Source organism: the organism of the source record quoted next, unplaced genomic scaffold (assembly GCF_019419815.1).
Source record: "Pyrus x bretschneideri cultivar Hongxiangsu unplaced genomic scaffold, Pyrus_bretschneideri_v1 Contig21, whole genome shotgun sequence".
Lineage (NCBI taxonomy): Eukaryota > Viridiplantae > Streptophyta > Magnoliopsida > Rosales > Rosaceae > Pyrus > Pyrus x bretschneideri.
The window spans coordinates 5954954-5969523 of record NW_025999513.1 but is presented as its reverse complement, the minus strand read 5'-3'; the positions used below and the strand labels follow the sequence as shown (position 1 = coordinate 5969523).

Sequence of the window (14570 nt, the reverse complement as noted above, 5' to 3'; positions counted from 1 at the left end):
CTCATAAAAGAGTGCATTTTTTCTCACCACCATTTAATGTGGTGTATACTCATCATCGTTAGATGAGCTTGAATTTTGAGATTTGTTCCTATTCCCTACACACAAATCTTGAAATTTAAACTCATCTAACGGTGATAAATAGAATAATGAACATACACCACACTAAATGGTGGTAAACAAAAATACTACCCTCCGTACAACCCAAAGAAGTTGTGGAACCAAACTCCTCGTAAACTCCAGTCATAATTTAAGCGGTTTTTTATTTTATTTATTTTAATTATTGGTTTTTTTTTATTTTAATTATTGGTTTTTTAAACTGATTTTAATTGAATAAAAGTTATGATTAATTGAAATGACGTGAACAATCAAATCAGATGTCATCTAAGGTGATATATAATTGTGGTACAATTACATGGTAAAAATAATATTATTGTTTTTAAGGAGGTTAATAAATTATCTTAAAATAATGACTAAATACACATTATATTTGAAAAAATTATTAAAATTTTAATTAAATACTTGTAAATTTATTAGAAGAACTAAAATCTGTCCAATCTCAATTGAAGAAACCCCAAAAGAGATAAAACCTATAAATTCACCACACCGTCCACACGTCATCCGTCCAATGAAATCCACTGCGTAGAACAATCGCAGGGCTCAGGTAGATAGTGGCATCCCCCGAAATTCACCGGAATGTGCGAGGGCATTTCCGGCACGTGGGTCCTATAAAACGCGGTTTAACCCGCTCCGGAAGTTCTGTGGAGAGTCTCTGCTGCGTGCTCTCTCTCTTCACTCGCAATTTCTTGGGCGCTTCCTCACACTCTCACACCACACTCGCTTTATCTACCGTCTCCAATTTTTTTTTTCTAGGGTTTCAAATTTCACAAATTCGGACCCCAAATTCCGATTGGAGCTCCGAATTCGCTGTCGCCGTGATTTGATTTTGCACTGCAAAAGAAATGGACTCTGATAATTCGTGGAGCAGTCTCTTCTCGACCCCCTCGTCGAGGCGGTACCTGTCGCGATCCGGTGAGTTTACCGAACTGTTCCTGGCAGTGTTCATTGTTTGTTGTCGATTTCTTTTTATGGGTTGGTTTTTGGGGGTGTTGATTGTGGTTGGTTGGTGCAGATCTGTTTTCGCACGAAGAAACTGACGGGGACGATGATTTAAAGGCCGAGTTTTTGTGTCCTTTTTGCGCCGAGGATTTTGATGTCGTTGGGCTTTGCTGCCACATCGATGAGGAGCATCCGCTGGAGGCTAAGAACGGGGTATTTTGTTCAATTTCACTTATTTTTTTGTTTAATTTGAAGTTTTACAGTGTAATTAATTAGTTTCTAGCTTAATTCGGAAAGTGGTTGTTTTAAATGTGTGAAAATACAACTGTCGAGCTTTCCGTTCTTTTTCCCTTATAAATTTAAATGATTTCGTTTTGTTGGTAGTCTGGTTTTCGTTTTGGCTTAGAAAGCAGCAGTTGTTTGTTGTGATTGTTGCACTAGTTTTGTAATTTACAAAGAAGCTGTATGAGCCCGTAGAGAGTGAGTGAACTTCTCTGGGGAGAGAAAGGTATCATTGTCGAGTCATGCAAAAGGATGCTAGCAGTTTACTTGGTTTTCTCTTGGGGTTTGGCTCTGCTTGTGGAAGGGGTTTGTTTGTCGAGTAGGACTTCCATTTTGAGTAGGGTTGAGTTGCAAATTAGTGGGCTATATTGAGGGGTCATTTTAGTGAGTTTGTTATGACTGCTTATGTGGTTCATGTAGTATATGATGGTGACCGACAATGTTGGCTTTAATAGACCGACAATTTGGTATTCTTCATTGCTAGTTTTGTGTGTTGGGTTGAGGACTATGTCTTTATGATGGGTTTGAGCCAAGCTTGTAGTTACTTTCTTTGTTGATATGCAGATATATAATCTTTCAGGTCTAATTGGTGTTTTAATTAATAGAATGGAAGTAATGTTCCTCTTGGATTGTTTATGATCTTGCCCATTGTTATTGTTTGGGATGTTCTCTCGTTTATGGAACTAAATGTTCATTCCTTTCCATTTGGCAGGTCTGTCCAGTTTGTGCGAAAAGGGTGGGAGCAAACCTTGTTAGCCATATTACTACGCAACATGGGAGTTTGTTAAAGATATCCTTTTGTTTGGACTTCTGTGTTTGGTTTGGTTATGATTTACATGCATGCTCATTGTGCCATAAAAATTGGTCGGTTAATGCAAGGAGGATTTTTATCGTTTAGTAGTTGGTTAAAGCCATCTAAATAACGGCTTGACAGGAATCATAAAACCTTTATCCTTAAAATTTCCTCAATTTCAGCAAAAATTATGTTCGAGTATCTAAATCACTCTCGCATATCTTAATGTGTCTGGCCAGCAAGCAGACTAGTTATTAAATGTGATTGATTGTCACCATGACCTTGTTCCTTTTGTTGACACTTACTGTATTTCCATCAGTCACTCTACTCTGCTGCCATGGTATTTTTCCTGCATAAAAACTTTGATAACTCTCGCTTCCATGTTTATTTTGAGATTGTCAATATTTTTAAGTCCTAAGTAAGGGTCATGTGCTCCTTGACTATACATTACGTTCAGCGCAAGAGGAAACTTCGCAGGGGATCTGGGTCAACATTTTCTATATTAAGGAAAGAGCTGCGGGAAGGAAGTTTACAATCCCTTCTAGGAGGGTCTTCGTTCCTTTCCTCAAACACTGAAGCTGATCCTTTGTTGTCTTCTTTTATATATAACCCTCCCACGGTTGATGAGGATGTCAGTACACAGACCCATCCTTCAGTTGAACCATCTTTTGTGAAGGAGAGCACAAAGGAAGTGGTCTCAGAAAGGTATGACCATTATCACCACTTTACAACTTTTATCTTTTTCTTTTCTTTTTATGTTTTTGGTGCCTGAGTAATAAATGAGAGTCCTCTATCGTGTTTTTTGTTTCGCAATATAGAACAACAGATAAGTAGGGATAGGATTAAGGGATTGTGTTGAGGTCTGGATATACAACAGATATATCATGCGTGCTTACTTACATGTTTCCGTTGTGTGCGGTGAATTTACTATGATTTCTTCAAGGTCTAACACTGGTCTATGGTTGCAACAGAAGCGTTCAACAGCCACCGTTATCTCGCAAGGACCAAGAGGAGCAAGCGCGGAGGTGTGAGTTTGTTCAAGGATTGCTGATGTCGACTATTTTTGATGATTTATGAGTTAATAGTGTAGTGGGAGTTGTGGAAATGATAAGTTAATAGGATCAGAGCACAGACCTAAGTAATACGAGAGGGAAGAACGTGGTGCTATTTACGTAACAAGCGGTAATAGTTAGATGATCAGATCAACATCTATCTATTTATAATGTACTCAAACCTTTATGTGCATAATGAAAATATGGAATAATATATCCACTTTCTGTGTTTGCTATCTTTCTATATGTTCTTGATAACTTGCCAAAGGTTGTCAGGGAATTAATTTGCACTGATCCCAAGTTGGGGATACAAAATCAAATGGAATAGTGACATTTTAGGTTAGATATGGCATAGGGGCACTTTAGGCTCGTTTGGTGTCTAAGAATAAGATTCGAGTTGATAGCTCATAAATTAGTGTCCACGATTGGATTTGAGTGGGAAAGTTCATTGAAGGTAGTGGGGAGGGGTGAGTGATTTTTCATTTGGAAGGAGTTTGACATGAAAGAAATTTATCCTTCTGATCTTTTCATTTCAAGGATTGGAGCGAATAAGTTTTCTTAATGAGTAATTTATTTTTTATTTTCAATTGAGACATGATTTTTTTCATTTCTTCATTGAACATGTTTTGAACATAACAGATATTTCAATCAAATTCTAGACACCAAGCGACGCCTTGATGTCACAAGGGATAGTTTGCACATTTTTTCATACATAAATAAGGTTTTATAGATTTTCTACGTTGGGTGTGATGTCACAAGGGATGGTTTGCACATTTTTTTCATACATGAATAAGATTTCGTAGATTTTATGTGTTGGGTGTGAGGGGAGGGGGATGTGAGTGCAATATGCAAACAAAGTAAACAAAATTGTGAAAATCATAAACTGAGGGTTTTTTGTCAATTGATTTCTTTTGATTTGTTTAATTCTCAGAATAGAAAAAAAAAGAAAGATAAGTGCATGCAAAGCAAAAGAGAATGTAAAACGACCACTTGCTAGAAATTATTTGCTCGAAATCAAATCTTATTGACGTTCAAGTAAATTGTCAAAACGACGTCAACAACTCAGTGTCACGTGATGTTGCAATTAATTTCCTCCATTGGTTTATACAAGGATTTAACTTAAGTGGTAGTTGAGGGTTCGAAGCTTGAACTCGAAGTTTGTGGTACACAAAAGTACCATTATTCAAGAGTATATGGTAGGTTGCCATCTTTACTGTTTTGGAAGCATCAAGGCTCGGCGTTTTGCTATAAACATAAGTTTTGAGTCTATATGATTCTATCAATACCAAACCAGATATAGCAAATTTGTCTTTCAGGTTGATTAAAGCTTTCAATTTAGGATTGGCTACAAATATTTATATCCATTTAATATAATCACCATCTAGTAATTATATGTAATTCATTTGAATTATGTATATTATATACATAATCATTTGATGGCTGAACTGATGATTATATTGAACACACGTAAGTATTATAGCTAAATCCTTCAATTTTTCAATAACATAAATGTGCATGTTTCAAATTTTCAGAAGAAAAAGAATAAATGCTGCAGTAAATACAGTGGTCTGCATAACCTCAACGTAGATGCGCTGCATATGTACCCGTGCCGTGGAAGTAATACTCTCGTGAGTTGTTTTCACTAAATAACACATATTTGCATAAATTGCACACTAATATTATGCTTAAAATGGGAAGGGACAAGCTGGCTTTCCGAATCGGGCTTAGCCAAAATCACTCTTAATTCTGCTTTGATGATAATATAAGATATCAAGGGCCACGTCTGTGTAATATAAAGACAGGAGTGCGAACTGGTATCCAACCAATAACATGAAAAACCGGCCGGTGAATAGAGTTTTCGTCATCAGTCGGTTTTATCCCTTTTACACTGGGATGACAACTGCAAGCTGATTATAGATAAATTCCCTTCTCACCTCTTTGGAATGCTGTGCGACACAAAGAAATTGAAATCAGGATGATTAACTTGCAATCGCCTGAGCCAATTGTCAGCCGCTTGCAATAGAGAATCAGCCTTCGGGCATTTGTAAACTCCATTAGGATTCCAAAAGGAAACCTTGAACTTGTACGAAGCAAGCCCAAGGATTGGCAATGATAGTTTGAAATCGGCATTTTGATTGTCTCTAGATCGTGCACCACCACACTGAAGTCTATCAGCGCTTGCACCTGCTCCCGACAACATGATATATTATAACGTGATTTGCAAAACAAGCAAGTGCATGAATGTACACAAATATATAATACGTATGTACATAGAGATAGAGAGAGATGTACCCTTTGTGGGAATCGATAGGGAATGAAAGGTCAAGAAGCATGCATCTAGGCTCTGCAATGTTGGACCTGTAGGTATCCTATATATCGGATACCTTTAACAAGAACATACACAGAAACGATTTTAGATTTATGATAGCATATGCATCAATCCTGTGTTTACGAGGAGTAAAATAAAGCATACCAGGCTACAGAAAGCCAACTAGAAGGTGATAAATCACAGCTCCTGTATGTCCTCAGCTCTGGAAATTGAGATGCAAGAACTGAAATCTGTTGGAAGGTAGCGATGAGTGCATGTTACCATCAAACTCATAAATGAAAAAGGAAAACTCAATGTATTAAGTGTTCTGAGATGATGCGTGACTTGCCTTATCAACCAAAGGTTCACGACCAAATGGTTGATCATGCTCCATATATTCAAATATAAGCTCACTAGGGTTGCAAGCCTCACCACTTTCATCACTTGAGGAACCATTTAAGGGTTTATTTCTCGGTAAGGTTTTATTCCAACCATGGCCATTTACATCTGCAGCATTCTGCCAACTTAAAGCACTATAAGGAACATTGTTAAATCCTCTTTTTGTTCCATAATCACTGCTGCCGTTGCTACTTGTCTCCCGCGATGACTCTGCATCACTCTCATCACCAGGCCTCCTGTAACAACATGCACACATGTGGAAAATTATGTAACAAGAACACTTACTAGCCAACAGATTGATTTCATCTGAGTGAACATTGATTTTGTGTACCTCTATGCACAATTTAACTCACAACTACCTAAAATTGGTAATTTTTTTGGCTCCAGTACTAGTGTGTTTCACTAAAGGAAAAATACATTTAAAACTAGTTCTTAGCATGCACGGAGCCTCTGCACAATTTATCTCACAAATGATAAAGATAGGTAATTCTTTGGCTCCAGTACTAGCATGTTTCACTAAAGAAAGGAAAAATACAGTTCAAACTAGCCCTCAGCATGTAATTCCGTGCAATGTTTTGCCAATTCAAGTTGAGATTAAGCCATAAACCACCAGACGTCTCACCTAAACACCAAGTAACACCATATCCAAGTACGCTACCATGAATTATATCAAAGATCTTGTCACCCATTGTTTACAAGATGTCTCACTTCCGTCTCAACCAACAGCACTCCACTACCATATTTCGTCTTTCACAACCTATCATCACAATATATCTTTCCCACTGTCTACTACCACAGCCATTTTCTCAACATAGATTGATAAGACGACATTTCCTATCCTCGTATACTCTAAGCCATAACTATAAGTAGATAAAAATTGTAACCGAATCAACCAAGTTGTATCTGCAATAGCGGATGAGATTACTTAACCATCATACATTTATAGATCTGTCTTATTATCAGGTAACTAACGATTACAAATAAATTGATCACATCAAAATGAACAGCAGAATCTACCTCACTAAATTCAAATTTCCTCGGACAGTTTCCCCACGTAATGACATTCATGTCTAACCCATAAGTTAGAAATGAGCAGCAACATTAAATGATAATTTGAATTGATTGAAAGTGTCAATACTTTGATATATTGCTCACCTTATTCTCGTTGAGGGCTTTGATGGGTCAACATAGAGCTGAATAGCGGACAAGTAAGGAACATAGTACTGGATAACAGAGTCACTCCCATTCAACACAAGAGGAACACCCGCACCGTAAGCGCTCCACTCCTTGAAAGATTCCCATAAATCTCCAAGCACAAAGTACGGATGTAATTCTGACTCACGAGTCCTCCATCCCTCCACACTTGTCTATCCATCACCAAATGGAAACACATAAGAACCACTTCTACACAATTACAAACACAATGCACCGCAACCCAAAACAAGAAATTTTAAAGTTGAAAACTTCAATCCAAGTTTAACAGATAACAAAATATAAAATTCTCAGCGATGGCACATGCCCAAAATTTCAATCTCTGTTAAAGTTTCGAATCCAAAAGAAAATTTTAAGATTGATTTTGCAGTACCTTCGGAAAATACTGGGCCACAACCACAGGTGTGGTGTACTCCAAAAACCGATCCAAATTCGTAGCATTGCTCACCACTTCCCGACCTGAACCAGAACTGTATGAAGTCGCACAGTCGTCTGAGTCCACCGACTGCCTCTGATGCTTCTCTTCCTGTAGCTTTTGTCGCTGCTGCTGCTGCTGCCGTTGTCGTACAGCTGGCGGGTTGTAGAACCGATTATCTCCCCGAATCCGAGCAATCGAAACGCCGGACATTGGAGAAAACCGAATTCAGTAGACAGGGTGAAACTGTTTCGAGAGCAGACGGAAAGCTGAAGGGATTTTGTTTTTGGGAAACCGAAGGAAAACGAAGAGTCGAGAACAGCTTCTGCGTGTTCTTGTGGGGTTCGTTCCAGAAGAACTCTGTATATACGATGTCTGTGAAATTACTACACTGTCCTCTCCTGTTTGAAATGGACGTGCTTGTCCCGGTCCAAAGTGTAACCTCAAACGAACTGACTTGTGCGAGTCTACCCTGGGATGCGTTTGTAAGGGCAAATGGGTGGGCATGACCAGTCCAATTTATGTGGGCCTTGAACCGGCCCTTTGACAGACGATTGCTCCTTGATTTTATAAATGTATTTTAGATAAAATGATCCGTGAGATTGATATATCTTTTTACTTTCGTATCTGAGATTTGAAATCGATATAAGTAGTCATTGATTTTGTACATCGTTCAATCATTTTGGTTCTTCATAAAGTGACAAAAATACTCTCAATTTAATAAACAATGAGACACAATGATTTACTGGAGATTTTTATTGAATGATTATAACGATTGACGGTGAATAAACTCAGGGACTACTTCTATTGATTTTACATTTCAGTGACCAAAATAAAGAATTATGCCAATCTCAAAAACCACAAATTGAGCTTTAGTGATCCCAAGCTTGAGTTACTTGTAAATGAGCATCAGTTTGAGGTTTCCAACACTCTTTACACTCATGAGTGTATTTATGGTGTGAATTGCTAAGTGGTTTACAAGAAAAACGAAATGGGATTCTTTAATTGCATTAACCGGTCGCCTTATATGTTAGATGAGACTCATTTGTGTTATGATCCTTAGGTTAACGATGTAGGCCTCGCCGTGCCGTGGTCAGGTCATCTATTTGGAAACTATGATGCTTTAAAATCATCGTTTTGTTTTGTGTGAGAAATAGGAATCACTTGTGAATTGTAGATATGATGCTTCAAAATAGTCATTTCGTTTTATGTGAGAGATAGGAATCACTTCTGGAATTGTAGTCTTTGTCTTATAGCAGTTGGCTCAACTCATTTAGTTAGCCCTGGTCAATAACATTATGTTTGAACGAAGGAAATAAATTTGTAATTTAAAATTTATGTATTAACTTGCACAAATTCTCTTATTTGAATTCATAAACATAGAAATTTAGATATTTCTAAATTTCAAAAAGCTCCGCTTCCAAATGTGGCCTAACCTATGATAATACTGTTTTGCTTTTGAGAAATTCTCGAACGGAATCGATCACCACTGTTCGTTTTTGCGGGAGAGGTTTATGTAGAGCTCGAATCAATTGGGTCAGGTCTGGGTTGGGATGGTCGGGTATGGTTGGGAAGGATTGGGTCAGGTTTGGGTTATTATTTATTTATTTTATATATTATTATTGAGGGAATGTGCATCATTCATAACTATTACAATAATTTAAAAGATAAGGAGTTTCGAACTCGGAACACATGATGAAAATCCAACACTCTAACCACTTGGATATTATATAAGTTTATTATGATCTTTAGGTGATTGAAATTTGCTCGTAAAAAGATCAGTTGGTGATTAATATGAATTACATATGTAAGTTTGGGTCACATTATATAGTTATAAAATGAAGCTTTAAATTCATTACCAAGGTGCATAAAAAAAAAAAAAGCAAACATATTATCAAACCCCCGTGATTTTCTTTTTATTCATTTGTAAATGTAAGGAAATACAATATTCACTCTTCATTCAAAATCTCGAATTACAAGCCAAAATAGTATTCCAGAAGTTAAAAATAAAGAAACGAAAACCACACAATTCATTGATGCTAAAGAGGACACAAAGTTTTGATCAATAGTTCTCAACCAACTTCAAGAGGTGGGAAGCCTTCTCTTTGCCAGCCTTGAGATGCTCTTCCTTGATTTCAACATCACCTTTGGTGTGCTAGTTGCAGGTGTGCTTGATGATTAAACAGTTGCCGGCTGGAAGCCACCAACATAGTCTCATAAGAGATCTTCTCAATTGTCTCAGAGATAACATCTCCCTCAATCATACTATACTTATACACAAAATTCTCCTTGTCAATCACATCAATTCTTTTTTTCACGTAGCCGTATGTGCTACTTTCACCGAAACTGATCTTCATAACGGTTCCAGCTCAGCCATCTCCTTCAAGGATCTAAACGCTCTTCACTGCCTGTGGTGCAAGCTTGGCGGTGAGTTCATCACCATCAAGAGCAATCGCATTGAACAACCTAGGGGGGATGACGGAGGTGAACTCAGATTCGTATGTGAAAACACCCATGATTCTGCGAAGTGTTTGGAAAGTGAAAAAATTTTGATGAAAAGGAAGATGATGTAATGGAAGATTTTGAGCTGCGAAGAAGTGAGGGAGGAGCTATGTATTTTTAGAGTGAGGCTGAGGGTTGATCAAAAGGTTTATTTATGCTAGTTCCTGCTTGGTTCTATTCATTGGCGTGGGAACCATTAATTTGTGTACATGTAATTTCGGATTTTTGTCAAGGGGAAGGGAGGGGCCATCTGGATATTGAATAAAAAAATACGCCGCTTACCACAAGGTCGACGGACCTCAATTATTGTTCATAACAACTGTTTGTTCGATGAGCAATCAATGTTTGACAGAGCATTTCCACTATAAGCAACTCAATTCCCCTATGTGAACAATAACTGCTTTAGTGAACAGTAACTGCTCAAGTGCATCTGCACTTATAAACTGAATAGTTCATGCTATTGCTATTAAAATATTATTTTTATTTACGGATAATAATAAAAAATTGGTTGAAAGTATTTGAAAATATTGAAATATAGGATAAAGTGAAAGAACATTGTTATAAAATAAAAAAATAAAAAAATAAAAAAAGAAAAAGAAAAAAGAACATGGTTATGTATTTATATAATTTTTTTTTAATTTTTTTAATGAATTAATAATTTAAGTTGTGGCTGACGTCACGATGACATCAGCCTTATGTTACATAGGCTAGGCACTGGACCAGTGGATTATCGCCTTGATGGAAGAATCGGGCTCCCCTGGATCCCTGGATTGGGCTCGAGGGTTTTTGAGGGGGAATGAATGGATTAGATTGCCCACTCGCAAGGGGATTTGGTCCCGCTGGAGCTGCTCGCAGGTGGCCCACGTTGAAATGCAAGTCAAGTCCCCACTAACTAATTGAACTCCGTAAAATTTATTGGAGCTGCTCGTAGGTGGCCCGCGGGTCAGAGTGACCAACGCGGAATCACTGATCCAATCCACTCTGAGCAATCCCCAGTAGCTGAACTTCGACCTTTCAGGCCTGAGCCACCTCCACTCTGAGTATCGACTTTGATCGCGGATCGGAGATGACCCATTGCTCTGGGTTTAACGTTGGAGGTTCCGCCTGATCAACCACTCCGCCTCGGGTTAAATATTTCAAAGGAGACTCTGACCCCGCTGGTCACAGCACGTTATAGATAGCACTCTAAACAGCAACTCCGCAGCTTCGGCCTAGGCTGGTAACTTCGACCAACAAGCCTCTCCCCACAGCCGGTATAGATTTGAAATAAATTACTTATAATGAGCATGTCATTTAGAAAAATGATTCCGTATTTAGGATGTGCATGCTTAAATTGGGCCCTAATTAGATGTTAAATACCTTGGGTTTGTTAAATGGTCACCTCTTATTTGATGTGGTGCCAAAGACGAATCCTTAAGGAGGCATCTTTGATGCCTAAGAGGGTCGGCTCTCAAGACTTACAGCTGCCACCCTTCCTGAATTTCAACATGGCCACACTTACGGAGACCAACTCATCAAACCTATTGTTAAAAAGAAACATTCAAATATATTATCAAATCCATGATTTTCCTTTTATTCATTGATAAATGTAAGGAAATACAATATTCAGTCTTCAATAAAAGCTCCAATTACAAGCCAGAATAGTGTTTTAGAAGTAAAAAAAAAAGAAAAGAAAGAAAATGAAGACCACACGGACAATTCATTAATTGATACCAAAGAGGACACAAAGTTTTTTTTATCAATACTTAGAAAATCATTGTAGGGGCAGACGAATTTAGTTATAGGCATCCTGGTGCTCCAAGAGGTAGTTCTCAATCAACTTGAAGAGGTGTGAGGCCTTCTCTTTGCCAGCCTTGACATGCTCTTCCTTAATCTCAACATCACCCTTGGTATGGTAGTGGCTGGTGCTCTTGATAACGGAACCGCTGCCGGAAGCCACCAACTTAGTCTCATAAGAGATTTTTTCAATTGTCTCAGAGATTGCATCTCCCTCAATGACACTGTACTGGTACACAAAGTTGTCTTTGTCAACCCCATCGATTCTGTGCTTCACATAGCTATATGTGCTACCTTCACCGAAGTTGATCTTCTTAATTGTTCCAACTCCGCCATCTCCTTCAAGGATCTCAGTGCTCTTCACTGCCTGTGGTGCAATTTTAGGGATGAGGTTGTCAGCATCAAGAACAAAGGCATTGTACAACCTAGCAGGGGGGATGACGGAAGTGAACTCGAATTCGTACGTGAAAACACCCATGATTTTGCGAAGTGTTTGGAAAGTGAGAAAAAAAAATTGATGAAAAGGAAGATGGTGTAATGGGAGATTTTGAGTTGTGAAGAAGTGAGGGAGGAGGTATGGTATTTATAGGGAGAGGCTGAAGGTTGATCAAACGATGGGCAATTAATTTTGACCAATTGCAGCTAGCCCATCTTGAAATGTAAGTCAAGGCCACCTAACTTGAACTTCTGGAAGTGCATATTGTAATTAAGGTAGTATTCTTGTAAATGTGTAGTGTTTCTTTCTTGTGTGTCTAGCTATAGAATAAAATTCAAGGATTTGCAATCAGTTTATCTTCTTTTCACTGTCATTCCTTTTTGCAACGCATGTGACTATTTTCGAAGAGTTAATCTCGTAAGATCATTTCCTACTATTAAAAGAAATATACATTAACCACTAATTACATGCGTGTGAAAGCTTACAATGCTAAAACTACTATCATTTGAAGGTAAAAGGATTATCAAGTGGGCCTCATTGGGTAAAAAGGATTGGATTGGAATGGATAAACCATTACTTTTCAAGATATGTTAAAAGGAAAAATGAAAAATTTTGTGGCAAACATAGAGGTAGGAGATGAATTACTTAAGAAGAAAATTTACCCATTGCAATTCTTTTCCAAAATGGTATGATTAGAATGGAGAAGTTTAGTGTATCAATAGTCTCTTCTCTTCCCTTCCAAATGAAAAATCAATACCTTCAATATAACTTGAAGTTAGAGGCTATCTATTCCGTTGTAACATTTTTGGGAGAGCCTCACCAAGGACCAAGAACACAGATCCTACAGTTTTAGTAAAAATTTAGGGACATGTCATTGACACTCCAAAGATCTCATTATGCACTTCTCATAAATGTATTTTTCTTTCTAAATCCCCTCTTGGACCTTGGTTAAGTTTTGTGCCTTTGAGAATTTATGGAAGAGATCTCTCTTTGGAGTACGTCTTACTATAAAAAAAAATTCTATTGTGCAAAAAGATATTTAGACAACTTTTTAAATTAATTATTAAACCCACATCAGCATATAACAATTTTTTTTTTACAGAATTGAAGCGGAATGATCATATTGATTTGTGACACCTATTTTTAAAGATTACATTTATCGATTTTCAATTTTAGGGACCATCTTGATGGTGTAGATCAATTTCAGGGGCCATCTTGATGGTGTGAGTCAATTTCAGGAACTATTTGTGATAAAAACCTGTAAATCTTGTGGGGCCTATTTATGTGCCACATCAACACTTAATGAAATTTTTAACATAATTATAATGGAAGGACTATATTGATTTGCGACACTTATTTTCAGGGACTACATTGATTGATTTTCAACTTCAGAGATCATCTTGATGATGGAGACCATTTGTGATAAAAACCTTATTTAGAGTGATGATAAACCCACCTTCAACCTTATTTTCCCACCCACTTTTATTGGAAATTTTAGTGACATATTTAACCTTTTATAAAATGACTTTTGAAACCCTATCAAAATTAATTATTATCTAATTTTTATGGCCAAAATAACATAAATTCAACATTTTGTTTCCAATTTTTTTATTTAAAAAAAATACTGTTATATTTAATCTGGAGGAGAAGTCCCAAAAAGCAAAGAGAGATTTAAGGAGAAGGATATGAGAAGCTGTGAAAAAAAATGGCGGAATGCAATAATGGAGACGTTTTCTACATCTTTTGACGGAAACTTCATCTCTCCAATGTGCGATATTCTCCTCAACAACTCTCTGTTTTTTTTTGGTTGTGTATTCAAATTTGGAACCAACTGGGGCTGCACCGACAAACTATATGATATAAGCAATTATTTTATCTGGTTAAACACTAATAATTAGCCGTTTATCTTTTTTTTTGGGAAGTGTTATTGATACTTCAAAAATTTCATTCTACACTCCTCATAAGTGTATTTTTCTTTCCTAATATAGAAAGTTTGAAGTGTAGAATGTGATTTTTGGAATGCTAATAACAATCGATCGGCATAAGCATTGTTCAGTAGTGAGGGACAACCCACGATCGACCTGATCGCCAGCAGTGTATTTTAAATCAAATTGCACCTACGCACATGTTCCATGCACATAAACGACAGTATATACTACACTTCCCCGTGATTAATAACAAAACCATTTGAATTGAAAATTAGAAAATCTAAGAGGACGTGATGAATTTCATTGTTTCTCAGGTCGCTTTCCCTTGGTCAGCTGGTCCCCATTTATGAAAGGTACACCAAAAACGAAAACCTATATTGAAAGGTTAATGTGAGTGCTGTATGATCTAAT

General features: G+C 37.3%; 3 protein-coding genes across 3 annotated transcripts; 1 reads left to right on the top strand and 2 right to left on the bottom strand.

Annotated features, from left to right (window-relative positions):
• Nucleotides 1-886: 886 nt before the first annotated feature.
• Nucleotides 887-3403, top strand: LOC125477449 (protein DEHYDRATION-INDUCED 19 homolog 4-like). The gene is made up of 5 exons (XM_048584578.1): nt 887-1029; nt 1130-1269; nt 2051-2128; nt 2583-2836; nt 3103-3403. The coding sequence occupies exons 1-5, from the start codon at nt 960-962 to the stop codon at nt 3206-3208; spliced, it is 648 nt and encodes a 215-aa protein (XP_048440535.1). The 5' UTR covers nt 887-959; the 3' UTR covers nt 3209-3403.
• A 1252-nt stretch (nt 3404-4655) lies between these two features.
• On the bottom strand, nt 4656-7871 carry LOC103939038. Its single transcript, XM_009349091.3, has 6 exons — nt 7476-7871; nt 7046-7257; nt 5841-6126; nt 5657-5742; nt 5476-5567; nt 4656-5367 (listed from the first exon to the last, which is right to left on the bottom strand). Exons 1-6 carry the CDS (start codon nt 7728-7730, stop codon nt 5114-5116), a joined length of 1185 nt encoding a protein of 394 aa, XP_009347366.2. The 5' UTR covers nt 7731-7871; the 3' UTR covers nt 4656-5113.
• Nucleotides 7872-11566: 3695 nt separating this feature from the next.
• Nucleotides 11567-12362, bottom strand: LOC103937960 (major strawberry allergen Fra a 1-3-like). The gene has a single exon (XM_009347948.3). It carries the CDS (start codon nt 12271-12273, stop codon nt 11794-11796), a length of 480 nt encoding a protein of 159 aa, XP_009346223.1. The 5' UTR covers nt 12274-12362; the 3' UTR covers nt 11567-11793.
• Between the last annotated feature and the right edge of the window lie 2208 nt (nt 12363-14570).